Source organism: Bombina bombina, chromosome 1 (genome assembly GCF_027579735.1).
Source record: "Bombina bombina isolate aBomBom1 chromosome 1, aBomBom1.pri, whole genome shotgun sequence".
Lineage (NCBI taxonomy): Eukaryota > Metazoa > Chordata > Amphibia > Anura > Bombinatoridae > Bombina > Bombina bombina.
The window spans coordinates 507,218,076-507,245,371 of record NC_069499.1 but is presented as its reverse complement, the minus strand read 5'-3'; the positions used below and the strand labels follow the sequence as shown (position 1 = coordinate 507,245,371).

At 39.5% G+C, this 27,296-nt stretch overlaps 1 protein-coding gene across 1 annotated transcript in view; it reads left to right on the top strand.

Annotated features, from left to right (window-relative positions):
* Positions 1–27,296, top strand: part of TRPM2 (transient receptor potential cation channel subfamily M member 2) — a 272,602-nt gene that overhangs the window by 48,007 nt on the left and 197,299 nt on the right. Inside the window, exons 5-6 of the mRNA XM_053712880.1 lie at positions 12,322–12,488; positions 23,725–23,905. Coding sequence (XP_053568855.1) covers positions 12,322–12,488; positions 23,725–23,905 — 348 coding nt within the window. The remainder of the gene's footprint in view (positions 1–12,321; positions 12,489–23,724; positions 23,906–27,296) is intronic.

Here is a 27,296-nt window from a genome sequence, read left to right as displayed (position 1 = left end):
ATTATGATATTTGAGATCACTCTTGGATGAAGAACCAGAGTTGGAAAAATGTAAGCAGGTTGGTAAAACCATGGAACTGCTAGAGCATCCATCAATTCCGCCTGAGGGTCCCTGGACCTGGAGAGGTATCAGGGAAGTTTCTTGTTCAGACGAGAGGCCATCAGATCTATGCCTGGAAGACCCCACATCTGCAGTATCTGATAGAACACATCTGGATAGAGAGACCACTCCCCCGGATGTAGAGTCTGATGGCTGAGATAATCCACTTCCCAATTGTCTACACCTGGTATATGAATCGCAATGATTAGACAAGAGTTGGATTCTGCCAACTTCTTTCATTGCTAGGGGACTGCGAGTCCCCCTTAATAACTGACATATGTCACTGTTGTGACATTGCCTTTTTGAAACTGAATATACGATTCTCTCTTTAATAGAGGCCAAGCCTGAAGAGCTCTGAAAATAGCACAGAGTTCTAAGATATTGATTGCATACTTCATGTGCTATCAGATACCCCCAAACAGCCCCCCAACCAGTGAGACTTGCATCTGTTGTGATCACAGTCCAGGTTGGATGAACAAAGGAGGCCCCATGAACAATAAGGTGATGGTTTAACCACCAAGTCAGACAGAGTTGAGTGTTGGGATTTAAGTATATCAGTTGTGATATCTGAGTATAATCCCTGCACCATTGGTGCAACATGCAAAACTGTAGAGGGCTCATATGAAAATGAGCAAAAGGGATTGCGTCCGACGCTGCAATCATGAGACCTAAAACTTCCATGAACATAGCCACCAAAGGGAATGATAGAGACTAAAAGTTTAGACAAGCTGAAACCAATCTCAAATGTTTCTTTTCTGTTAGGGATAGAGTCATGGATACTAAATCTATTTGGAAACCTAAAAAGGTGACCTTTGTCTGAGGTTTCAAGAAGCTCTTTGGTAAATTGATTCTCCAATCATGTCTTTGAAGGAACAACAGAAGTTGTTTTGTGCGAGATTCTGCTAAATGATGTACCAAGATATCGTCCAAATAAGGAAACACCACAATACCCTGCTCTCTGATTACAGATAGAAGGGCACCTAGAACTTTTGAGAATATTCTTGGTGCTGTTGCAAGGCCAAACGGAAGGGTGACAAATTGGTAATGCTTGTTTAGAAAAGAGAATCTCAGAAATCGATAGTGATCTGGATGAATCGGAATGTGAAGGTAAGCGTCCTGTAAGTCTATTGTGGACATGAAGTGACCTTGCTGAACAAAAGGCAGAATAGTACTTTTAGTCACCATCTTGAAAATTGGGACGCTTATAAAACTATTTAAAGTTTTCAGATCCAAAATTGGCCTGAATTAATTTTCCTTCTTTGGTACAGTGAATAGATTTGAATAAAAACCTAATCCTTGTTCCTGCTGTGAAACTGAGACAATTACTGAAGAAAGTTCTAGATCTGAAACACATTTCAGAAAGCTATGAAAGTTGAAAGAAGACAGAAGCGCCACACGGCCTAGTATATATATATATATATATATACTCTTGTAATAAAGTGCACAAAATAATTCACTCACATGTGAGAGAGCACCTCTCTTGGTGCAAGTATCACAGGCTTGAGTCAAACAGTCACCCAGCAGACTGACCTCCCGCAAAACTCCAACAGCAGTAAGATAAAATGCGTTTCTCAGCTAGTATCTAGCTGTTTCTTCAGGCTAGGTACTAGCTTAGAAACACGTTTCTGTTTTTACACTGTTATTAAAGTAAGCTTTAATCTTACCACTTGCTGCCAGACCATTTATTAATCCATCAACCTGTCAGGGATTTATCTCTTTTCATGCTGTACCTTTAAGAAAGTGAACTCACTAGCCCTATTTAAGGCTCCTCCCAACAGAACTCATTGCTTGGTAATTTGTTGCTCAGTGACAAGCTGCTTCTGAAGAGACCTAGCCATTTATACAACTCTGTATTTCACTTCATTGCTCTCCAAACTCACCCTGAGTTTCTGCATGCTTGAATCAACCTGCAGACTTCTCTGTCTCTCTCCTGTATTGAAGTTACTCCCTGCAGCGTGTGACGTCACGCCCGACATTCTCCCGCCGCGGTTCTCTGTCAGACTCGCTGTGATACCGCTGGGACTGTTTGCTGTCTGGTAACAGTATTACTCTGCTCATTTGCCATCTCCTGTAATACTGGTCTGTATATATTGCATTATATGAACTGTGTGTACTACTGCAACTTCATTATACTCAAGCTTGCCATTAACTGTGTAACTCTCACCTGCTGGGGATTCATATACGCTTCAGATGACAAATATGCACTAAACTATTTCTTCTACTTACTAACTTGCATACAAATAACTGTGACAAAGATTCATATTGCTACCATTTCTCATAAACGGACTTCCTAAGCAGACATACCTAAGCATACTTCAGTCTTTATCACAATTCACCTTCATATCTGCTTGCAAATAACTGTTTGTATAACTTCAACTTTACCTGTTTCATGAGATTAACACAGCTTCTTATGCTTTCATTGAACAAGTTTGGAAATAACTAATATTCATTATCAAATTATGGTTTACATAATGCCCTCAGCTTAATTTTTTCATTCAGATAACAAAGTACTGTGTGAATTTTGGTGCATTTGCTAAAGCCTGCTGCATAAACTATTTTACACTGCTTGTGTGAGTGAATCAAGGCACCTGCAGTAATTAACTCTTTCACTACTGTTGAAGTTACATTCCTCTAAGAATTACTCTCCTTTCTGCTGCTAGCAGTCATTGTTGCGTGAAGGTTCCGTTTTCACTCAGCTACCCTGCTGTAGTGACCCTCAGATCAATGAGCATATCAGGGTTCCCTTAAGTTCAATCTGTGGGAATCCGAGGTAAGGTGTGAGACTGAGTGGTCCTACATTAGCAGTAAGCTGTTGTAGTAGTGTTTTCTAAAAGAACTTAGCAAATCCTAACACAACCATTATATTTAATGGTTCACCAGACGCCTGAAACTAACTCACCTGGTTTTATCTCGCTACTGAGTTTTGCGGGAGGCCAGTCTGCTGGGTGACTGTTTGATTCCAGCCTATGATACTTGCACCAAGAGGGGTGCTCTCTCACATGTGAGTGAATTATTTTGTGCACTTTATTACAAGAGTATATACATACTAGGCCATGTGGCACTTCTGTCTTCTTTCAACTTTCACAGATGACTGATTTTGGGATACGGAACTTCGATCCCCTCACAGATAGCAGCTTGGACCTGAACAGCTTTATTTGATTTGGTGGCTATTGGAACTAACCCTATATTATATATGGGACTTTCTTTGCCATTATCTCACATACTTTTGTAATATATATTTTTAAATTTGTTTTGATCTGTTGTCATTAGTATTGAGATTTTATATACCTATTTTCATTTGACTTAGGGCGCCCCCTATCTCTTTGGTGACATTTCAGCTTTTACTGTTTTTTTTTGGTACATGGGTAAGAAAGAATCTTCCCAAGGGAGGTCTTATTCTGAATCCTATTTGATACCCCTGAGAAATTATATTCTAAATTCGCTAATATTAGACTGAGTCTGTCCATACTCTTTGAAATAGCTTTTGTCTGCCCCCTAACAGAAGAATCGACTTGAGGGTCGCACCTTCATGTAGGTTTAGGGGCAGGATTTGGTTTCTTATAAGGCTTGGATTTATTCCAATTCGGAGATAGTCTCCAATTAGAGCCAGAGGCCTTAAGGGAAGGAGTGGTTTTCTGTTCTCTGTTCTGGTGAAAGGAATGAAAATGATTAGGAGCTTTAAATCTACCCTTAGATTTCTTGTCTTGGGGCAGAAAAACTCCCTTACCCCCAGTAACAGTGGATATAATAGAATCCAATTGTGAACCAAAAAGATTTTTACCTTGAAAAGAGAGAGATAATAATCTAGTTTTAGACACCATGTCAGCATTCCAAGATTTAAGCCATAAAGCTCTCCTAGTTAGAATGGCTAAAGATATGGATTTGACATTGATCTTAATCACATCAAATATAGTATCACAAATAAAATGATTTGCATGTTGAAGTAAAGCAATAATGTTTGATAATTCAGAATCTGAAGATAACTGCTGTGCTAAACTGTCCAACCAAAAAGTAGAAGCAGCAGCAACATCAGCCATAGATATAACAGGTCTAAGAATATAGCCAGTTTGTATATATGCCCTTTTTAGTTAAGATTCAAGCTTCCTATCTAAAGGAAAATAATTACTGTCTTCCATGGTAATAGTAGTTAGTTTGGCACTAGTGGAAATTGCCCCATCAACTTTAGAAAGTATTTCCCAAAGGTCTAAATTGGCTACAGGTAAAGGATACAAATTCTTAAACCTAGAAAAAGGGTTAAAAGAGGTACCAGGCTTAGACCATTTTTAAAAAAAAATAATTTTTAAATAAATTCTTTTATTGAGGTTTTGCGCAAGAAAAGATATACAAACAATGCCTTAGCATAAATGACAACATTTTCATGGGATACTTTACAACAATATATATAAAAAATAAAATGAATTCTGAGTCATAAACATCTGAAACTTCCATTTTAAAATTATAAATGCTGTTATGAGTGACTAATGAGCCAGTCACTTAAGGGCCTCTTGATATTAGTAACACTGGTTAGGAATGTTAGTCAAGTTGAAGACCCCATTGGGTCTAAAGCCACTTATTAAACAGGTATGTAGGGATGTATGAAAATAATAATAATCTAAGAGAAGTAAACAGCGGGTAAGCACAGCTCAGTATTTTAAAGTATGTGAACTTAGCATATGTTAAAGTTATACTATAAAGTATCATAAAATGTCACTAATGGGGGGGTGTAAGTTGAAGCAAGACCTCAGTGTCTATTAGTTTCAGGTGATAATGGTATAATAGGATACTATTGGGCCACTTTGTTTAGAAAATATACACTTGCGCTAGCTAGGTTAAAATGCAGATGTTACTGATAGAAACTCCCCATTTAGTATCATACGTTGGACAGGGCCGTCTTTAACACAGGGCAAAAGGGGAAGCTGCCCAGGGCCCTTTCTTTGTTGAGGGGCCCAAGAGTTATATAAAAAAAAAAATAATACAAATTTTTTTTTTGGTTCATGCCAGACTGCTGATGTCATGTGATATGGGGGACACACACAGTCAGTCCTAATACTGTCACAGTCAAAGGTTCTCTGCTTATATTTATTTGTGAGAAACTGTGCCAGACCATGCCGGTATCATGTGACATGCCAAGCTAGTGCCATGCGCAGTTTTAGATGTGCACTGTGCAGCACTGAATGATAAGCCCTAACTCGGCATCCAGCCAATCCCACTGCATCAGAAAAGGTCCTGCTGGGGTTACCACTGTTACCAGATAACTGTTCTGGTGGTGGGGATTGTTTCTGGGTAGGGCTGACTGTAGGCGCATGCAGCAGAAAGCTGGAGTAGCAGGCACGTGAGGATTTGAGCATCTGTGCAGCTGCACACACTGCTCTCTTCAGTCTTGAGGCCGTGTGACTCATCTCACACTGTATCCATGCAGCCTTGGGCAGACAGCATCCAGTCTGCTGGTCCCCTTAGCCCTGTTCTTTCTGCTGTGGCCCAAAGATCAACTAACTGAAATTTGTTAGAGGAACAGTGCTTTGTAGAAAGGTGTCAGTGGGAAGAATAATTGAGTACACACACACCCCTCCCCCATGCAACATTGTCTAGTGCAGGGTGAGAGGGAACTTGATCCTAGCAAAGAAGTGACATGTGCTGCTGTGGCTGATGTATAGTGTCATGCTGATACTTCACACATTAAGGGAAGGTTTATTTTTATAGTTTTTTTTTCTCTCTGTCTCAGATTTTACAGCTTCCCATAGTAGTTCTGCTGCTCCAGTCAGTAAACTTATATTTGTCTGTACCTCCATGCTTCCTCCTCAGTCTTTACCTCGCTTTGCTCCTGTTGGCTGCCCTAAATCTCTTTAACCAGCTAACCTCACACCAGAATCACATTCAAAAGCATATTAAATTAATCCACAGTGAAGGAATGTATATATTTATTTACTTACTTATTACTTATTAGTACTGCTTGGGTCCAGTTTCACATATTGCAATTTATTTCATTTTTTTTAAATGATTAGCCCAGCAGTAGATGATCCACTGCTGGGCTAATAATTAAAAATAAATAAATTATAAAATAAATTGATTTAGTTGTTTTTTTGCAATGTTGGTGTGGAGAGCAAAATTGCATGGGGGGGGGGGGGGCAAGAAAATGTTTGCCCAGGGTCCAGTCAATATTAAAGACAGCCCTGACGTTGGAGAATGATTAAGGCATTTTCGTCTGTGTTGTTACTGCAAATCATTATTTAGAGTCTTTCCAACCCTCACCGGCTGAGAGGAGATAATTAGAGCCTTATATGAGCCGTTAAAATGTATGAAGTATGAGTACGCGTCTTAGTAAAATCACCGTCAGCAGTGATATTGATGATAAATGGTAGGTGCCATGAAATTAACATATAGGAAGTATGTGTTAGCCATACATAAAATGATAATAATGTAACCTGTAGAGCTTTATGTGATAGCCTGAACTCCAAAGTATATTTGACAAGCATCTATGTAGATAGCATGGAAGTATCCACAACTATATAATTTACTATGGTATAACAAAGGACGTGTAGCGGGACACAGTTACATAAATGACATTGTGTGGGACCATGAAAAGCACTTAGATAATGAAGAAGAAAAAAAGAATAAATATATAAAATACAATAGGGGTACTCTAAGGATTTATGCATCTATGCACATGTATAGGAAGATAATAATAATAGCAATAATAAGCCCAGAAATGCAGACCAGTACTTCACTTGTTTTAGCGCAAGTAATAAGACTCATCTAACTAGTCGCCCATCATGTTATATAAGGATCAGTTTATATATTTTATAATCGTAAAAAAAAAAAAAAACGACCTCCTTATGTGTGCAACAAGACTATACAGTGTGCTACAATAACCAAACAGACATGCACTGTCAATGAAATGGCAGACTTTACAAAGGATAATACTCTAGAAGTTAACAGGAGCATAGGAGAAGTATTTATGGGGGAACCATCTATATAAGTATGTCATAAAAGTCAAAGAAGCTATAATTAGGCTGAAATATCACTATATGATAGACTAGGAGGCTATGCATTCATCTGTAAATAACCAGCTATATCACATAAGAATTGGAAAATGTAGACACAGAGCCCTCTATTTAACAAAGTCTGGCGGACCTGATCTGAAAGTGCGGATCAGGTCCGCCAGATCTCGCTGAATATAGAGAGCAATACACTCTCCGTATTCAGCATTGCACCAGCAATTCACAAGAGCTGCTGGTGCAACGCCGCCCCCTGCAGACTCGTGGCCAATGGGCCGCCAGCAGGGAGGTGTCAATCAACCCGATTGTACTCGATCGGGTTGAATTCCGGCGATGTCTTTCCGCCTGCTCAGAGCAGGCGGACAGGGTTATGGAGCAGCGGGGCCTCAAGCTCCATTCAGAGCTTAATAGATAGGCCCCATGTTATCCAGGCTGTGATATTCTTTTTTCTTTTTTTTTTTTAGATTGAGAAAAAGCTATAAGGGGGATGAAATAAGGCTATATAAGGATTTTTCGAACAAGCAAGCTGTTGTCCCTTAAAATTAATGCAAATGCTTAGTGGTGAGAAGCTTGGGTACGCTATCTCAGCCACAGACAGCACACCCAGCAATTGGACTGGTATTAAGAGGCCAATAAGCATTAAATAAAGCCCTGCTTTCAAGTTATATCCGGCAGGAAGCTGGGATATTAGAGGGCATTGTGTAGGACACATCTATATTCAATGGGAAATTGTAAGCTTCTTGTACCTATTAAATAGTACTAGCATCAGTATATAGTGGACTGAAATGCTATGGGAAATTCCATAGGAATAAATAATTCATTCTGGTAGTGTAATTTAATATGTCATTATAGTAACTTGTTGTTTCTCTTTGGGTTGTAGAAAAACTATCAAAGCTATGGGGCTAAGATAAAACAAAACCTATACCGTGTCCATTGTTAGCTGGCTTAATGGTATTTTGAATAAAATTGGAAACCAGCGTTAAAAAGTCAGTCCAACTGTGTAATAGTTCACGTATCTAAGAACATAAGTAGCAATCAACCTGACTAAGCCCACTGGATGATGATAACAACTACTACATGTAAAAAATATAACAGTAAAACACAACAGCCTAAACATTAACATCTTGTGACATGTTTAACTTGTATTATAAACATTGAGCCCATATACACCTAAGCGTCTAAAGTCCCTGGGTTTAATAGGCAAAGGGCATGTATGGGAAGCAGATGTGGTATTGGGATGACATAGTCAAACCATATTTGATGTAAAAGTCTCGGAAAGTTCTCGAGGACAGGAAAGACTGTTAGGCTGTTAAAAACTAATAGTGTCTCTGGAATCATGTATCACCACCCAACATTTTCTCTCGAGTTCAAGCAGGGAAAGAGGGCCCCCGATCTTGGATTTTAGGTAGTCTTTATCCCAAACCTCTTCGGAGAACCTGGTGAGTACTTATGGGTTTAACAATCTCCGGATTGCGCCACCACCATCTAGGACAATTCAGCGATTGATCGCCTCTTGCGCATCTCCAATCCATGGAAGTGACCCACGGTGTTGGTAAAAACTAGGAGAGGGTGAGTTGCATCAGCCGCAGTGTATAGAGTGTGGAAGATCGGGTTTACAGTCCCAGCAGAGTCCCCCTTCCTTTCCCCGAAGTTGATCACTGTAGCTTGGTGGTAATTAGATGCGGTAACGAATTCCTCCATGTGGTCAGGTAGAACTTCCTCAGTTATCCCCTTTTTAGGTACAACTTGCACTTGATCCAAATTGGAGTCGCATGTCAGGGCTTCTGAAGTCACAGAGTCCTCACGGCTGTGGTCTGTTATGTGTGACGTTGATCTGTTGCCGTACTCCTCAATGGACCCGTTTGTTATGGATGGTGTTGGTAGATCTCACGGATAGGAGGAGGTTATATAGCTCAGTCTTTAAGTTCTGATAATGGTTTTCCATTAGCTGAACCATCCTACTTTCTTATCTGTCTAAAGCCTCCATACTCATGGCCGGCTCTCAGCAGCTCTGGAACGTTAGGGTCTCGGTAGCAGAATAGATGATTCCCCTTTAGTATTGAGAAGGTTATTAACCTTTGTAGTAGTAATGTGGAGTACTACTTCGTAACCTAGAAGGCTGGGGGGGATTCATGTGGTAGCCCCAAACACGCGGTAGGTTAGACTAATGAATTAGGCCTCTAGGAAACAGACAGATGTAGGTTGTGTGGCTTTCTGAAGAGCATAGGTCAGGTGAACAGTCAGAAATCAGCTCCTGATTCTCGTAGGTAATGTGCTCTAAACGTCTTCATCTAGATAAGTTAATATTGGCTGGTTAATTATGTCAAAATAACATATAAAATAGAACTGAGACCAGGAGCTTCGCTGAGACGCGTCCTGCAGCTTCAGAAGTTGGCTCCAACCCCCCGCATAGACCATTTTTTAGCAATACCATTAGAGATAGCGTCTGGAATAGGAAATACTTCAGGAGTAATAACAGTAGTCTTAAATACAGAGTTTAGATGGTTACTAGCTTTATCATCAGGTTTAGACTCCTCAATACCCAAAGTAAACAAAACTTCCTTTAAGAGAGAACGAATATATTCTATCTTAAATAAAAAAGGTTTGTCTATATCTGTCTCTGATGTGGCGTCCTCTGAATCAGAGGAAACCCCATCAGTAGAGGATACATCAGTATGCTGAAGGTCAGAACTTAATTCACTAGGTCAAGGAAAATGTTGCAAAACCCTTTCACGTTTATTTTAAAGGCGGAATAGCAGTCATTGAGGCCAATTTAACAAATGTCTTGCAGACCTGATCCGACAGTGCAGATCAGGTCCGCAAGACATCGCTGAATGTGGAGAGCAATACACTCTCTGTATTCAGCATTGCACCAGCAACTCACAAGAGCTGCTGGTACAACGCCACCCCCTGCAGACTCGCCGCCAATGGGCAGCCAGCATGGGGTGTCAATCAACCCGATCGTACTCGATCGGGTTGAATTCCGGCAATTCCTCTCCACCTGCTCAGAGCAGGTGGACAGGGTTATGGAGCAGCGGTCTTTGTGACCACTGCTCCATAACTTGTGTTTCTGGTGAGTCTAAAGACGTGCCAGAAACACGGGCTGTCAAGCTCCATTCGGAGCTTGATAGATAGGCCCCATTGCCTTCTCTATAGCTGCAGCATTAAAATCTTTAATTTCTGCAGGAATACTATGTACATTAGACTGAGATGGAATAACAGTGGGTGCATTTGTACTCATAGATATATTATCAGTATTAACAAATTGTCAAAACAAGAGTCACATAATTGAGCTAAAGAATTTAGATCAGCTTTTTTACAACAAACACACTTAGCTTTGTTAGATACGTGTTCAGGCAGCTGAAATCCTATGGTAACATCAGAGGCAGGCTTAGTTTGAGACATAATTGCAAAATAACTAAATTTGAAAAAAATAAATTAATTGTGCAAACTTATAGCAATGCTCCTATATATGATATTTATAACTGGTTTAAGAGAATGGGAAACAGAGCAAATATTTATAAAAAGAAAACTGATTCATAAAATAATGCTGCATGAAAGCTCTCTAAGCATTTTCTGAGAGCACTGAATGAACTGGGAGCGGAGCTTATAACAGCAAATTTGGTGGGAAATTTTGGCGCCAAAAAAACTGATCGAAATGATGACGTCATAAATAGCATCCTCACATGCGCTTTTGCTCTTGTTGCAAGGCCAAACGAAAAAAAAAAAAACAGGTAAGAATTTAGTTTGTAGATACAAAAAACTAAATGTACTTAAATAAAGCCTAATGGATACTTCTATTATAATGCATTAAAATGTGATTATCAACATTCTATGAATAAATTACTAGCTCCAAAAAAACTGCATGTTCACATACTACCAATCTTGACAAATATTTAGCCATCAAAATAAAGTCGCTAAAAAAGAGCACTGAATTAAAAACTTAAGTCATGTATACAAACAATATAGAACAACTTTACTTAAAAAGTACCCAATCCAAGCTGAGAATGTCTTATATAATAAAAGTATATACTTACCGTGTAAGACACCCATTCACATATAGCAGACAGTCAGACCAGTACTGAAACATATCAGCAAAGGTAATGGTACAAGAGTATATTATCGATCTATAAAGGGAGGCAGCAAATGAATCCCTGCGACCGATTTACAGAGAGCCTTATGAAAAGCTTTCCCATAGGCAAAAACATGGTATTATCAGGCAATACTCCCTTCACATCCCTCAGACAAACACTGCACTTAGAGAGGAACTGGGCTTCAATATGCTTAGAAGTGCCTTTTACTGAAGAAAACAAGCACATGTTGCTTCACCACCACCTAAGGAGGAAAAGTTTTTAAAACTGAGGTATGAGGGAGGTGGGAGTGGTATTTATAGGCATTTGAGGTTTTGGAAACTTTGCCCCCTCCTAGTAGGAATGCATTTCCCATCAGTAACAAGCTTGTGGACTCTTGCCAACATATATTAATTTATCAGCTAAGTTCTATATAAAAGAAATGCTATTTTTATTTTAAAATATATATTTTTATACATATATGATTGTAAAATATATATCTATACCAATATATCTATACAGTATGCATGTATAAAGGTATAGATATATACATGTATATATAGGAATATATATTTAAAAATATGGACATTTTCTACTAAAATATTTACAGTAAATACACAGTTATAATATTTTTAATATTTTGTTTTAAGGTATTTCAGTGGAAAGGGCTCCAAAGTGTGTGTATATATATATATATATTATAGCCCTTTCAAACACCATGTCATTTATATAAATATAGCTTTTAACCCTTATAAAAAAGTATTACTATTTATATAAATATTTTTAACAAATAGTGTATATGAGTGTAATACTTTTTTTTTAAAGTATTTATGTTGTGTTTGGTGCAAATTTATGTCTAACTCTTAGCACTTTATGCTAGGTCTCCACCTAGGCAAACCTGGCATTTGCAAATGTTGTTTGCGCTCAATCAAACACGTTTACTTACAGCTTGTAATAAGTGCACAAGTTAGGACGGGCCTGATATTTATTATCGCGACCCACGCTAATAATATCACTCCACTTGTAATCTACGCAACCTGAGACTCTCAGGACACAAATAGAAATGTGCTGCTTACAGGTAACCTGCATCTTATAGTTATTGTTAAGCTTCACCGTTTAAACCATCTTGTCTTGTCAATGCCCTGTCTCCATTGCAGGTGCCTGGATAATAACTGGGGGCTCACATGCTGGTGTAATGAAACAAGTTGGGGAAGCAGTGCGAGACTTCTCAATGGGCAGCAGCAGTAAGGAAAATGACATTGTCACAATTGGCATAGCTACATGGGGTATTATTCATAATAGAGACAGCCTGCTCTCCGCAACTGTACGTATGTTGTAATACTGATAATGTTACTGATATTTAAGTTGTTCTTTTATATGAACTAATTACTTCAATTACAGTTAATCCTGAGAAAGAGGTTTAATTGTGAATGTTCTAAAACTAAACATGTATCAAAAATGATGTATTTGTTTAGAGTTAAATTCACTCCTAGAACTAGGGACAAATCATATAATGAAATTATCTGAAAAAAAAAAGCACTTCGTGATTAAACCCTTAGCAGATTGTCATATAATTACTTGTTTTTCATAAATACAAATGTAAAATAAACTTATTTACACAGATACATATAGTAACTATATAAGGCAAGCATGCTTTAATAAACTAGATAAATTGCAAAGAACTTGCGAATAATGTTTACACCTTTCTAAGAACAATTAGAAAAAAATCCCTCTCCCAGTGGGGGTAAAACAGAGAGATAACTAAAATGTTTATTTCCACTGTGTATACAGTGAGAGAAAATAAAGAATATAGATCATGGGCAAGATTACATATGCAGTGTCATCCGCAAAAGCTGGCGACGTCGGTTTTTACGCGGTTTTGCTATCACATATACAGCGCCGAATATAAATGTTGCGCATATATTTCACCTGTCACCCGCAAAGTTTACTCCCATAAGCTAACATAGAACCGGGTCCCAAATCGGTATCACATATTTAGCTCTAGGACTTACGCATTAAAAATTGAGAAATTTTACTCCATTTCCCCCTCTCCACACATAGACAGGCGCAGCAAGACTTGTGCTGAGTATGTGAGCACCGTAACCCCCTGAAAATAGTAACTAACACCTAACGCATGCGCAATATCTATCTACCTCCTGAAAATAACTAACCCCTAACGCATAGGCAATATCTATTAACCTCTCAACCACCAACCCCCACCGCAATAACTAATAAACTATATTAACCCCTAATCTGCAACCCCCCACATCGCAAAACATCTAATTAACCTGTTAACCCCTAATCCGCCAACCCCCCACAACGCTATATATCTAATAAAGTGATTAACCCCTAAACCTCCATCACCCCACAGCGCAATATACCTTAATGAACTATTAACCCCTAATCCGCCATTAACACAAATCGCAACAAACCTAATAAATCTATTAACCCCTAAATAACTTATTAAATTACTAAACCCCCTAACCTGACACCCCCTAACCTGACACCCTCTAACCTAACACCCCATAAATTAACCCCAATTACCTAAATGAAAAAAATACTAAATTACAAACAATTAAATTAAAAAGCTAACATTACTTAAAATAAAAAAATAATAATCTAAGATTACAAAAAATAAAAAAGTCTAAAATTACATAAAATAATAAACCAAATTATCAAAAATTAAAAAATTAAACCTAATCCCTATGAAAATAAAAAAGCCCCCACAAAATAAAAACACCCCCTAATCTAATGCTAAACTACCAATAGCCTTCAAAAGGGCCTTTTGTAGGACATTGACCTAAATTAAACAGCTCTTTTACCTTAAAAAATACTAAGTCCCCCCTCTAACAGTAAAACCCCCCACCCACCAAACCCCCAAAATAAAAAAAAACTAACACTAAAAAATTCTAAACTGCCATTGCCCCTAAAGGGTCATTTGTATGGTCATTGCAAAGAGCATTCAGCTCTTTTACTGCCCCTAAAAGGGCATTCAGCTCTTTATCAAAAGCCCATTAAATCCCTAATCTTAAAAACAAAAAAATAAAAAAAGCTTAAAGGGACATGAAACCCCCAAAAATATTTTATGATTCAGATAGAGAATACAATTTTAACCAACTTTCCAATTTACTTCTATTATTTAATTTGCTTACCTCTCTTGTTATCCTTTGTTGAAATGTTTATCTAGGCAAGCTCAGGAGCAGCAGATAACCTAGATTCTAGCTGTTGATTGGTGGCGGCATATATATTTCCCGATTGTGATTGGCTCACCAATGTGTTCAGTTAGAAACCATTAGTGCATTGCTGCTAGTTCAACAAATGATACCAAGAGAATGAAACAAATTAGATAATAGAAGTAAATTAGAAAGTTGTTTAAATGTATTCTCTATCTGAATCATGAAAGAAAAAATTTGGGTTACATGTCCCTTTAATTCTAACCCCCAGATAGGTACTTACAGTTCCTGAATTCTGGTGGTGAAGTTTTCTTCCAAGCGGCAATATCTTCTATCTTCTTCAAGGAACAAGCTGCCGGAGAGCGGAGTGTGGAACTGATGGACGACGATGGCGGAATTGAAGACCGGCTGTTCAAATCAGCCAATAGGCTTTCAGTAGCTCTCATCCTATTGGCTGATTTGAATTTGAAGACTCAAATCAGCCAAAAGGAATACAAGGTACCCCATATTTAAACGCGTACCTTTAATTCAATCCTCAGTGTGCAGTAGGGATCATAGGAAGAGGATCTCCATGCTCCATAGCTCCACAGTCACCAGTCTTCAGTTCCGCCGTCGCCTGTCTTTAGTTCCGTGGTCACCGGTCTTCAGTTCTGAGCTCCGCTCCGCGCTGGCTTGTTCATGGAAGACTTTACCGTCGGACTTCAGGAACCGTGAGTAGCTACCTGGGGGTGGGGTTAGACGGGCTTTTTTTGGGGGGAAAGGGGTTGGATTTTTTTAGATTAGGGTTTTAATGGGCCTTTGAAAAAGAACTGAATGTCCTTTAAGGGCAGTAAAAGAGCTGAATGCCCTGTTAAGGGCAATGCCCATACAAATGCCCCTTTAGAGTTAGAGGGGGGACTTCATATTTTTTAAGGTAAAAGAGCTGTTAAACTTAGGGCAATACCCTACAAAAGGCTCTTTTAAGGGCGATTGGTAGTTTAGCATTAGATTAGGGGGGTTTTATATTTTGGGGGTGCTTTTTTATTTTCATAGGCCTAGATTTAGAGTTGGGCGGTAGCCGTCAAAACCAGCGTTAGAGGCTCCTGATGCTGGTTTTTACCGCCCTCTGGTATTTGGAGTCAGTCATTAAAGGGTCTAACGCTCACTTTTCAGCCGCGACTTTTCCATACCGCAGATCCCCCTACGCCATTTGCGTATCCTATCTTTTCAATGGGATCTTTCTAACTCCGGTATTTAGAGTCGTGGCTGAAGTGAGCGTTAGAAATCTAATGACAAGACTCCAGCCGCAGAAAAAAGTCAGTAGTTAAGAGCTTTCTGGGCTAACGCTGGTTTATAAAGTTCTTAACTACTGTGCTCTAAAGTACACTAACACCCATAAACTACCTATGTACCCCTAAACCGAGGTCCCCCCACATCGCCGCCACTCGATTAAATTTTTTTAACCCCTAATCTGCCGACCACCACCTACGTTATACTTATGTACCCCTAATCTGCTGCCCCTAACACCGCCGACCCCTATATTATATTTATTAACCCCTAACCTGCCCCCCACAACGTCGCCGCCAGCTACCTACAATAATTAACCCCTAATCTGCCGACCGCAAAGCGCCGCTACTTATGTTATCCTTATGTACCCCTAATCTGCTGCTCCTAACACCGCCGACCCCTATATTATATTTATTAACCCCAAATCTGCCCCCCACAACGTCACCTCCACCTGCCTACACTTATTAACAAGGGGATATGGGAACGCGCTGTACAAAACAGCATATGAGAGGTAAAGAACTATATAAGGAATGTGGATTACACAAGAGTATAAAAAAAAGTTTATATTTGTTTATAATTGTATTACAATAAGCGATGCCGGCATCTGTTGCAAAGTAAAATAGTACAATTAAAATAGGATAAGAATCAACAGAAAATATAAAACATCAGTGTGTAGTGCTGTAAGTAACTATAAAAATAATAATATGTTGCAAAGTAACACAATGTTAAAATTTAAACAGAGTCAATGTTACCGTCCTTTCACAATAAACCTAACACTGATTGGAACAGCCAATAGAATGCGAGCTCAATCTGATTGGCTGATTGAATCAGCCAATCGGATTGAACTTGATTCTGATTGGCTGATTCCATCAGCTAATCAGAATTTTCCTACCTTAATTACGATTGGCTGATAGAATCCTATCAGCCAATCGGAATTCGAGGGACACCATCTTGGATGAAGTCCCTTAAAGGAACCGTCATTCGTCGGGAAGTCGTCGGTGAAGATGGATGTTCCGCGTCGGCGGGATGAACATGGATCTGGAAGAAAGAAGATTGAAGATGCAGTTGATAGAAGACTTCAGCCGGATCATGGACCTCTTCAGCTCCCGCTTGGATGAAGACTTCAGCCGGATCATGGACCTCTTCAGCTCCCGCTTGGATGAAAACTTCAGCCGGATCATGGACATCTTCAGCCCCCCGCTTGGGCTTGGATCAAGACATCGGAGGAGCTCTTCTGGATCGATCGGTGAACCTGGTATGGTGAAGATAAGGTAGGAAGATCTTCAGGGGCTTAGTGTTAGGTTTATTTAAGGGGGGTTTGGGTTAGATTAGGGGTATGTGGGTGGTGGGTTGTAATGTGGGGGGGGGGTATTGTATGTGTTTTTTTTACAGGCAAAAGAGCTGAATTCTTTGGGGCATGCCCCGCAAAGGGCCCTGTTCAGGGCTGGTAAGGTAAAAGAGCTTTGAACTTTTGTAATTTAGAATAGGGTAGGGCAATTTTTTTATTTTGGGGGTCTTTGTTATTTTATTAGGGGGCTTAGAGTAGGTGTAATTAGTTTAAAATTGTTGTAATATTTTTCTGATGTTTGTAAATATTTTATTTTTTGTAACTTAGTTCTTTTTTATTTTTTGTACTTTAGTTAGTTTATTTCATTGTATTTATTTGTAGATATTGTATTTAATTAATGTATTGATAGTGTAGTGTTAGGTTTAATTGTAGGTAATTGTAGGTATTTTATTTAATTAATTTATTGATAGTGTAGTGTTAGGTTTAATTGTAACTTAGGTTAGGATTTATTTTACAGGTAATTTTGTAATTATTTTAACTATTTTAGCTATTAAATAGTTCTTAACTATTTAATAGCTATTGTACCTGGTTAAAATAAATACAAAGTTACCTGTAAAATAAATATAAATCCCAAAATAGCTATAATATAATTATAATTTATATTGTAGCTATATTAGGATTTATTTTACAGGTAAGTATTTAGCTTTAAATAGGAATAATTTATTTAATAAGAGTTAATTTATTTTGTTAGATTTAAATTATATTTAACTTAGGGGGGTGTTAGTGTTAGGGTTAGACTTAGCTTTAGGGGTTAATACATTTATTACAGTAGCGGCGAGATTAGGTCGGCAGATTAATAATTAATAATTAATAATTGAAGTTAGGTGTCGGCGATGTTAGGGAGGGCAGATTAGGGGTTAATACTATTTATTATAGGGTTATTGAGGCGGGAGTGAGGCGGATTAGGGGTTAATAACTTTATTATAATAGCGGTGGGGTCCGCTCGGCAGATTAGGGGTTAATAAGTGTAGGCAGGTGTCGGCGACGTTGTGGGGGGCAGATTAGGGGTTAATAAATATAATATAGGGGTCGGCGGTGTTAGGGGCAGCAGATTAGGGGTACATAGGGATAATGTAAGTAGCGGCGGTTTACGGAGCTGCAGATTAGGGGTTAATAATAATATGCAGGGGTCAGCGATAGCGGGGGCGGCAGAATAGGGGTTAATAAGTGTAAGGTTAGGGGTGTTTAGACTCGGGGTACATGTTAGGGTGTTAGGTGCAGACGTAGGAAGTGTTTCCCCATAGCAAACAATGGGGCTGCGTTAGGAGCTGAACGCGGCTTTTTTGCAGGTGTTAGGTTTTTTTTCAGCTCAAACAGCCCCATTGTTTTCTATGGGGGAATCGTGCACGAGCACGTTTTTTAAGCTGGCCGCGTCCGTAAGCACCGCTGGTATCGAGAGTTGAAGTTGCGTTAAAAATGCTCTACGCTCCTTTTTTGGAGCCTAACGCAGCCATTCTGTGAACTCTCAATACCAGCGGTATTTAAAAGGTACGGCCAGAAAAAAGCCAGCGTTAGCTACGCACCCCTTTGGCCGCAGAACTCTAAATCTAGGCGATAGGGATTAGGTTTAATTATTTTTATTTTGGTCATTTGGTTTATTATTTTTTTTTTTTTTTTCATTTATCTGTTTTTATTAAACATTTTGAAAAAGAAAAAGTTACATCAACATCTTACAAGTACATCATACAAAATGGGTTCAGGTAAAAAGTACTCAGTGATTCTTGACTTTTAAGAAAAGTTAACAAAGTTTTTAATTAGCCTCTCAAGCTTGTTACAGATACTAAAGCCTATGAGAATAATAACAGTACACATTACAAGTTCCTATGCATGATACATAGATCCTGTGGTGTTTGGTTTATTATTTTATGTAATGTTAGACTTTTTTATTTTTTTAATCTTAGATTAATTTGATTTTAGGTTTTTTTATTTTTATGTAATGTTAACTTTTTTATTTTAATTGTTTGTAACTTAGTATTTTTTAATGTAGGTAATTGAGGATAATTTAGGGGGTGTTAGGTTAGGGGTCTTAGTAATTGAATTCGTTATTTGCGTTGTGGGGGTTGGCGGTTTAGGGGTTAATAGTTTTATTATGATTATTATGTTGTGTGGGTTTGGTGGTTTAGGGGTTAATAGTTTTATAAGGTTTGTTGCGATGTGGTTTAATGGCGGATTAGGGGTTAATAGTTTTAATAGGTACTTTGTTATGTGGGTTAATGGCGGATTAGGGGTTAATAGTTTTAATAGGGACTTTGCGATGTGGGTGAATGGCGGATTAGGGGTTAATGCATTTATTAGGTAGTTTGTGATGTTGGGGTTGACGGATTTAGGGGTTAATACTTTTATTAGGTAGATCGCGATGTGGGTGAATGACGGATTAGGGGTTAATACTTTAATTAGGCATATTGCGTTGTGGGGGGTTGTCAGGTTAGGGGTTAATACTTTTATTATTAGTTCCGATGTGGGTTTTATGGCGCATATAGGGGGTTTACGTGTCAGGTTTATTTTAGGGAGGCGTGTTAGACTTTTACGGGAGATTTGACTTGTTATTTTTATTTTCTTAGACGCCAGCAGTTTCTAAAGTGCCGTTAGTCACTGGCGACTCCAGAAATTTTAATTTACGCTCATTTCTGGACATCGCTAGTTTATCCGACTTATGCCACTTTATGAACTGCCGGCGCCGTATATGGGATACCCCGATATGTGCAAGGTAAAATTACGGGCGGCGTGGGTTTCAGCAGTTACGCTGAAGCTTGCACCATGTATGTAATCTCACCCCATAAGGGCAACTCATAAAGCTCTGCTAGTATAGAGGGACAATTTTAAACAACATTCCAAATTACTATTAACACATTTTCTTTGGTCTATTGGTATCCTTTGTTAAAGGGTAAAGCTAGACAGGCTAGTAGAAGCTTTGGAGCATACATGTGTCTTTAGCAGTCTATGGGGCCCATTTATCAAGCTCCTGCAGGCTCGCCAGAAACACCAGTTATGAAGCAGCGGTCTAAAGACCGCTGCTCCATAACCATGTCTGCCTGCTCTGAGCAGGCGGACAGACATCGCCAAAAATCAACCCGATCGAGTACGATCAGCCGATTGACCGCGAATCTGCAGGGGGCGGCGTTACACCAGCAGCTCACAAGAGCTGCAGGTGCAATGCTGAATACGGAGAGCGTATTGCTCTCCGAATTCAGCAAGGTCTGTCGGACCTGATCCGTACTGTCGGATCAGGTCCGACAGACCATTGTTAAATAGGCCCCTATGCCAGCAGTGTTTGCCACTAAGTATAACAATACTATGAACATTGTTGCAAACTGCTGCCAGATGGTTAAAAACACATGCACTTTCCTGAGCTCAATCGGAACATTGTTTAAAATTTCATGTTCTTTCCCATCCATTTAAGTTTACTTTGCCTTCATTTTTGCTGCCTTTTGTCTCTATAACAAACTACATTACTCACTTACTTCTTCTCCCTCTCCACCTGAACTGTTCATTAGCCCATCTCTCTTAAACTCACCTTACTTTTGTACTCACGAACTTTACCTATTCCTAAACACTCTCTCTCCCCCCTGCACCTTGTCTCAAAAGCAGTCTCATTACTGCAAATCTGTATCTCATCTCATGTCACTCTCCTTGTTGCTTTTACTAACTGCTGGTGACATCTCCCCTAATCCTGGTCCCCAACAACTGCCTAGCCGTGCACATCCATGTGTACCATCCCACAGACTCAAAAAATAAAACTCTGACAACCTTACTCACATTCCTCCTGCATCAAAAGCCACTACCACTTTCACTTGTGCACTCTGGAACTCTCGCTCTGTTTGCAACAAACTCACTTCTATACATGACCTCTTTATCTCCCACTCCCTCAACCTTCTGGCCCTAACATAAACCTGGCTCTCTCCCCTTGACACAGCATCCACTGCTGCTCTGTCACATGGGGGTCTCCACTTCAGCCTCACTCCTAGGTTTGGTAATAGAGAATGGTAATAGAGAGGTGGGATAGGTATTTTACTTTCCTCTCGTTGCACCTTTCAACAAATACATCCCATCTCTTCCCTCACATTTTCCTTGTTTGAAACCCACATGATTCGCTTATTCTCTCCTCTTTCTATACGTGTTACAGTCATATACCGACCCCCTAGCTACTCAACTCAATTTCTAGATCACTTGACTGCCTGGCTACCTTATTTCCTTTCTCAGACACCCCTTCCCTCATTCTTGGTGACTTCAACATCCCTCTTGACAATCCCACTACCTCCTCTGCAAAACAACTTCTGCAGTGTCCCTTTATTCCACTCTCTCATTCTTTCCCACCTTGATTACTGCAACTCTGTCCTCTCTGGTCTCCCCACCTGCCGCCTAGCTCCTTTACAATCCATAATGAATGCCTCTGCCAGGCTCATCTTCCTTAAACGTTGCTCTATGTCTGCTGCACCTCTCTGCAAATCCCTTCACTGGCTTCCTCTTGCCTCTAGGATCAAACACAAAATTCTCATTCTGACATACAAAGCCCTCAACTGCACTGCTCCCCCCTATATCTCAGACCTTGTCTCCAGATACTCTCTCTCATTCTCCAGACTTGCTCCCATCTTGTGGAACTCTCTGCCTCGCTCCACAAGACTCTCTTCTAGTTTTAAAAGCTTCAAGTGCTCCCTAAAGACTCTACTGTTCAGGGATGCATACAACCTACGCTAACCTTTCTTTATACGATTCCTCTCCTCCATCTCTATCCCCTGAACCCCCTTGGCATTTAAGCCTAAGAGTCCAGCTGTTTGTAGGTCACCTTCTTAAGAGCTGACTACAACAGTGCAACTCTTGGCAGGGCCCTCTACCCATTTGATCCCTATAATTGTTTTGTTGTACTCCCCCTTTGTTTATAGTGCTGTGGAATCTGTTGGCGCTCTACAAATAACCGATAATAATAATAATAAATAACTGTACTTACTTTTAGGTGGCTATTTTTGTGAATTTCCCTTTAAGGTTTATTTGTAAAATTACCAGCAAGATATATCCATTAATTATTTTAATTCCCAATAATTATTTATCTCTCCGTTTCTCTAAGTAAGTGTGGCTGGTGTATTAAACTATAATGTATAAAGATGATGTTCTCTTATGTGTCTAGTTGTATATTTTATGTAATTTTTTTTAAAAATTATGGGTATAATTTATTAAGATTTTTCTTTAGAATCCTAGTATTTGCTATTATACATCAAAAGTTAAAGGGACACTCAAGTCAAAATTAAACTTTCATAATTCAGATAAAGGCCCCTATTTATCAAGGTCTGGCGGACCTGATCCGAGAGTGCGGATCAGGTCCGCCAGACCTCGTTGAATACGGCGAGCAATACGCTAGCCGTATTCAGCATTGCACCAGCAGCTCACAAGAGCTGCTGGTGCAACGCCGCCCCCTGCAGACTCGCGGCCAATGGGCCGCCAGCAGGGGGGGTGTCAATCAACCCAATCATACTCGATCGGGATGATTTCCGGCGATGTGTGTCCGCCTGCTCAGAGCAGGCGGACAGGTTATGGAGCAGCGGTCTTTGTCACCGCTGCTTCATAACTGCTGTTTCTGGCAAGCCTACAGGCTCACCAGAAACACGGGGCATCAAGCTCCATATGGAGCTTGATAAATATGCCCCATAGCATGCAATTTAAACAACTTTCCAATTTTGTTCCATAAACAAAATGTGCACAATCTTTTTATATTTACACTTTTTGAGTTACCAGCTACTACTGAGCACGTGCACAAATTCACAAAATATAGGTATATGCATTTGTGATTGGCTGATGGCTGTCAGATGACACAGGGAGAGTAGAAATAGACATAATTTGGAAATGCGTCAGAAAAAAAGCTACTACTCATTTGAAGTTTAGACTATGGGCTCGATGATATAAACTTCGCCTGCTCAAAGCCACTTTTTCTTGTTGACACTTGCAGGGCTGCACCGGTGGAATGATCGTAAAAAAGGGGCAGATGGCTCCTATTAAAAGTCTTGGAGCTTGCTGGATAGGGACACTTCGCTCCTTAGAGCGAAGTTAGCAGGGAGCAGGGCGAGCACATTAAAATTAAAATCCTGCAGCCAATATAACTCACATTATGCTGCTTTCTGCATAGAGCATCTTACATTCACGTATATTTTCGTATATATGTGTTTTTCTATTAGGGTTATAATTATTTTGAGTGTTCTGAGAAAAGCGTGCCACCTTTTAGTTGGCGAGAAAAAACTGTGATATATGCAGTGCGAAAATCTTTATAGAATTATGCTGGGATTAGAGAGACATTTTCATATACGCCCATGGAACGCTCATGTTCAGCCCATTTTACAAAGAAAAAAAAATTACGCTTTGTATTTTGTATTTATAAGTACAAATTTCTGTGTGATTTTTGCACATCCAGTGTACTAAAATTATGATTTATGCTGTGCATATTTAATTTGATTTATTCCTGTGTAAATTACATACAAATTTTACGTTTTTGTTAAAATACGATTTTTTTGGTGAAGAATTTTGTTACGATTTTTGATGCACCTTAACAGTACAATTTTTCACAAAAGGAGCAAGCTGGAGTATGTATATATCAGTATACTTTAAAACTTTGGGACTTGGTTAGAAGTCTGAAAATTAGCACAATGTTATTTAAAAATATGCAAAACTATACATTTAAAAAAAAATGTATAGACTATATAAATGGATCATTATAAAACATTTATGCAAAGAAAAATCTAGGGTATAATGTCCCTTTAAGCTACAGCACAACTATTTCTTCCCCATAGGGTTCTTTTCCAGCTGAGTATCAGTTAGATGAGGAGAACCAGGAAAACCTTACTTGCTTAGATAACAACCATTCACATTTTATCCTGGTGGATGATGGAACCAATGGGAAATATGGTGTGGAAATCCTACTAAGAGCAAAGCTGGAAAAATTCATTTCTGAACAGACAAAGGAGAAAGGAGGTAAATAATCTCATTTAAATAGTATTGTTTTCTCATAATTAAAGAGTATCAAGATTAAGCTTTACTGTCAAAAAGTGTCAACATTGAATCTTTTATTTTCTACATCCAAACAATTGAATGTTAAATTTAATATATTATATAAATATCAACTTTTGTAACATGCCATGAAAGTCTATGGGGAAAGGGAGTTAGCACAGCCATGCTATCCAACCTCCATATTTTAGCACACCTGAGGCTTTCACTGAGCAATAACTTTTTACTTTCAAATTACAATATGAGTGCAATAATAGAAGCTCTATTGATTTAACTTGAGCGGTTTTAGCAATCAATAGTGCTAATATTTTTGCACTCCCTTTTTGATAATACCAGTATTGTTTGTGACAATCCCAACAGTGGGAGAGGGACTTACAATCAAATACTAAAAATTAAGTATGAAATCACTTCATTTGTAGATTCCAGATTTTCCAGAACTGACTATAGAACTATGTCCATCCTGCCAAGATACTTATGGAATTCTTATAAATTCTGAGTGTTGAGGAAGTTTTCTGATGACCATGGGTTAATATCACACATGCAAATTAGTCATTTCCTTGCAAAGGGAACAAAGGGCTAGAGCATTCCTATAACCTTAAGAGGTGTGAATTGACTATTGTATTGTTTCTGGCTCCAGAGTTTTAAAAATTGAAACAATATAGCATTATGATCACGCAAGAAACTCGGCTCCCAATTTGGGGCTCGTTTCCATTGAGCCGTAATTTGGTTTGCGTGCACTCGCTAACCGATAAATATGCTGTTGGATGCAATATCGGTCAACAACTGCTTCCAATGGCCCGTTGTAACTCAATATGGTTATAAAAGTTAAAGAAACACATACAAGCCAATGTGGTTAAATAAAAATGTTTTCTGCAGTATACGCAAGAGAGGAACCAGTGGGAGATACATTGAAACAAACTAGAAAATACAAACCCATAACAATAACTGGGTTATGGATATCAGTAAAAAAATGAGGTATTATTAAAGTAAATACAACTCCAGGTCCAAATAAAATACACCCCAGGGTTTTAAGGGAATTTAGCAATGTTAAAGCCAAGCCTCTATTCTTAATTTTTCAAAACTCATTATTCTTAAGAATAGTACCCCAGGACTGGTAAAAATCTGATATGGTGCCACTTTTTAAAAGCGAAGCAGAGATGATCTAGGAAGCTATAGTCCAGTTAGTCTGACATCGGTCGTGGGCAAGATACTTGAAGGTATTATAAGGGATTATATTGAAGCATATATAACAAGATTATGAGTTCAAATCAGCATGGTTTTATGAGAAATTGATCATGTCAAACTAATCTAATTAGATTATATGAGTGTCAGGGTTTCTCCCTGACATTTATTGTTATTTGCTGCCATATTAGACTTACCTGTCTTCTCCAGTTGCTTGTAGAAGATTGTATAATGCAGCTCACTATGCCAGGCTCCCTCTTATGTCCAAACTCAAAAACATCATCAGAGAGAGACAGGTTCAAGTCCCAAAATGATAATGTCATAATTCCTTATTTAAGCACCACAGTTCAGTCTGCCTTTGCCCTTGCATTTTCTTAGACTTCTGTGTCAGTTCCAGTGTTCCTTACTCTGTATATAAATAACCTGGCTTGTTTGACATCCCTTCAGGTTCCTGATCCCTGGCTTGTTCCTGACTCTGCTGTTCTTTGTGTTCCTGACCCTGGCTCGTCTGACTACTCGCTTTGGTTCCTGATCCGGCTCATCTGACTACCCACACTGGCTTTGACTCCTGGCTTGTCGTTTGGCTTTCGGACTTATTTTTTGTTATTATTAGTTAAAGGTGTGATTATTTTAGCATTTCATGTCTCTAATTCTTATTCCTGGTACCCTGACATTACGCATGGGCCATGAATCCTAACAATGCTAATAATCCACCTTTACCCACTATCATTTCCAGGATGGATTAACAGGATCACCCCACAGATCAATTTGCACTAGCCCTGCTAATCCTTCTGACTCGCACTGCACATTTGGATCAGAGTGCCCCACAAGTTATGGCTGCTCCTGTCTCTGTTTCCACTGTTGCACCCTGTCCTACTAGGAGTGTGTACGGTTCTGCCTCTCTACCTCAGCAATATGAAGGCTTTCCTAATCAGTGCAGAGGGTTTTCGAACCAGGTGGGCATTTACTTTGAGATGTTACCTCAGGCGTTTCTCTCTGACAGAGCTAAGATGGGATTTCTCATCTCATTACTCTCTGACACGGCTCTAGCTTGAGCTAATCCATTGTGGGAGACTAATAAACCTGTGATATCTAATTACCCTGAATTTGTGGCCTACTTTCAATGGGTTTTTGATGTTCCAGCTTGCTCCTTCTCTGCTGCCAAACGACATGTCTATTCAGCAAGGTATGAGATCTGTAGCCCTGTATGCCATTGCGTTCTGTACACTTGCAGCATAGGTAGGTTGGAACAATGAAGCCCTTGCTTCCGCCTACTTTTATGGGCTTTCTGATGTGATTAAAGACAAAGTTGTTGCCAGAGATTTACCAGAGGATCTTGAGGCCTTGGTGCCTTTATTAATCCTAATTGACATCCGACACAGAGAGATACCCTCTTTCAAGGAGCGCTTGCAGAAGCCTCCTGTCAAGTTGTCTCTTACATTTTGGTTCCCACCCATGCCTTCCTCTCCTCCCATGTCTCCTGGTCCCAAGACACCAGGTACCGCTGAGCCTATGCCCCAATTTATCAAAAGTCTTGCGGACCTGATCCGACAGTGCGGCTCCGGTCTGCAAGACCTCGCTAAATGCGGAGAGCCATACGCTCTCCGCATTTAACATTGCACCAGCAGCTCACAAGAACTGCTGGTGCAACGCCGCCCCCTGCAGACTCGCGGCCAATGGGCCGCCAGCAGGAGGTGTCAATCAACCCGATCATACTTGATTGGGTTGAATTGTTGCGTTTCCTGTCCACCTGCTCAGAGCAGGTGGATAGGGTTATGGAGCAGCAGTATTTGTGACGCTGCTTCATAACTGCTGTTTCTGGAGAGCCTGCAGACTCCTATGTATTTGGAATTCATGTGCCTCTCCATGGTGGAGAGGGCCTTTAGGAGGAGGGAGGGGCTCTGTCTCTGTTGCAGGCTACAAGGCCACCTTTTAAAGACTTTTCCTACACGTCCGGGAAATGCCCGCACCTAAGGTCCTGTCGGGGACAGACTTTTGGTGGCTTATCCTCGTCCATGGAAACTCTAAAAGAGAAACCTTTGGCCATGGTGGTCCTTTCCTGGGTTGACCCCTCCATAGTCACCCAGGCTCTTGTAGGCTCTGGTGGTGCATGCTATTTCATTGACAGTGCTTTCGTATCAGAGCACTCCATTCCTGTACAGCCTCTGTCCACTCC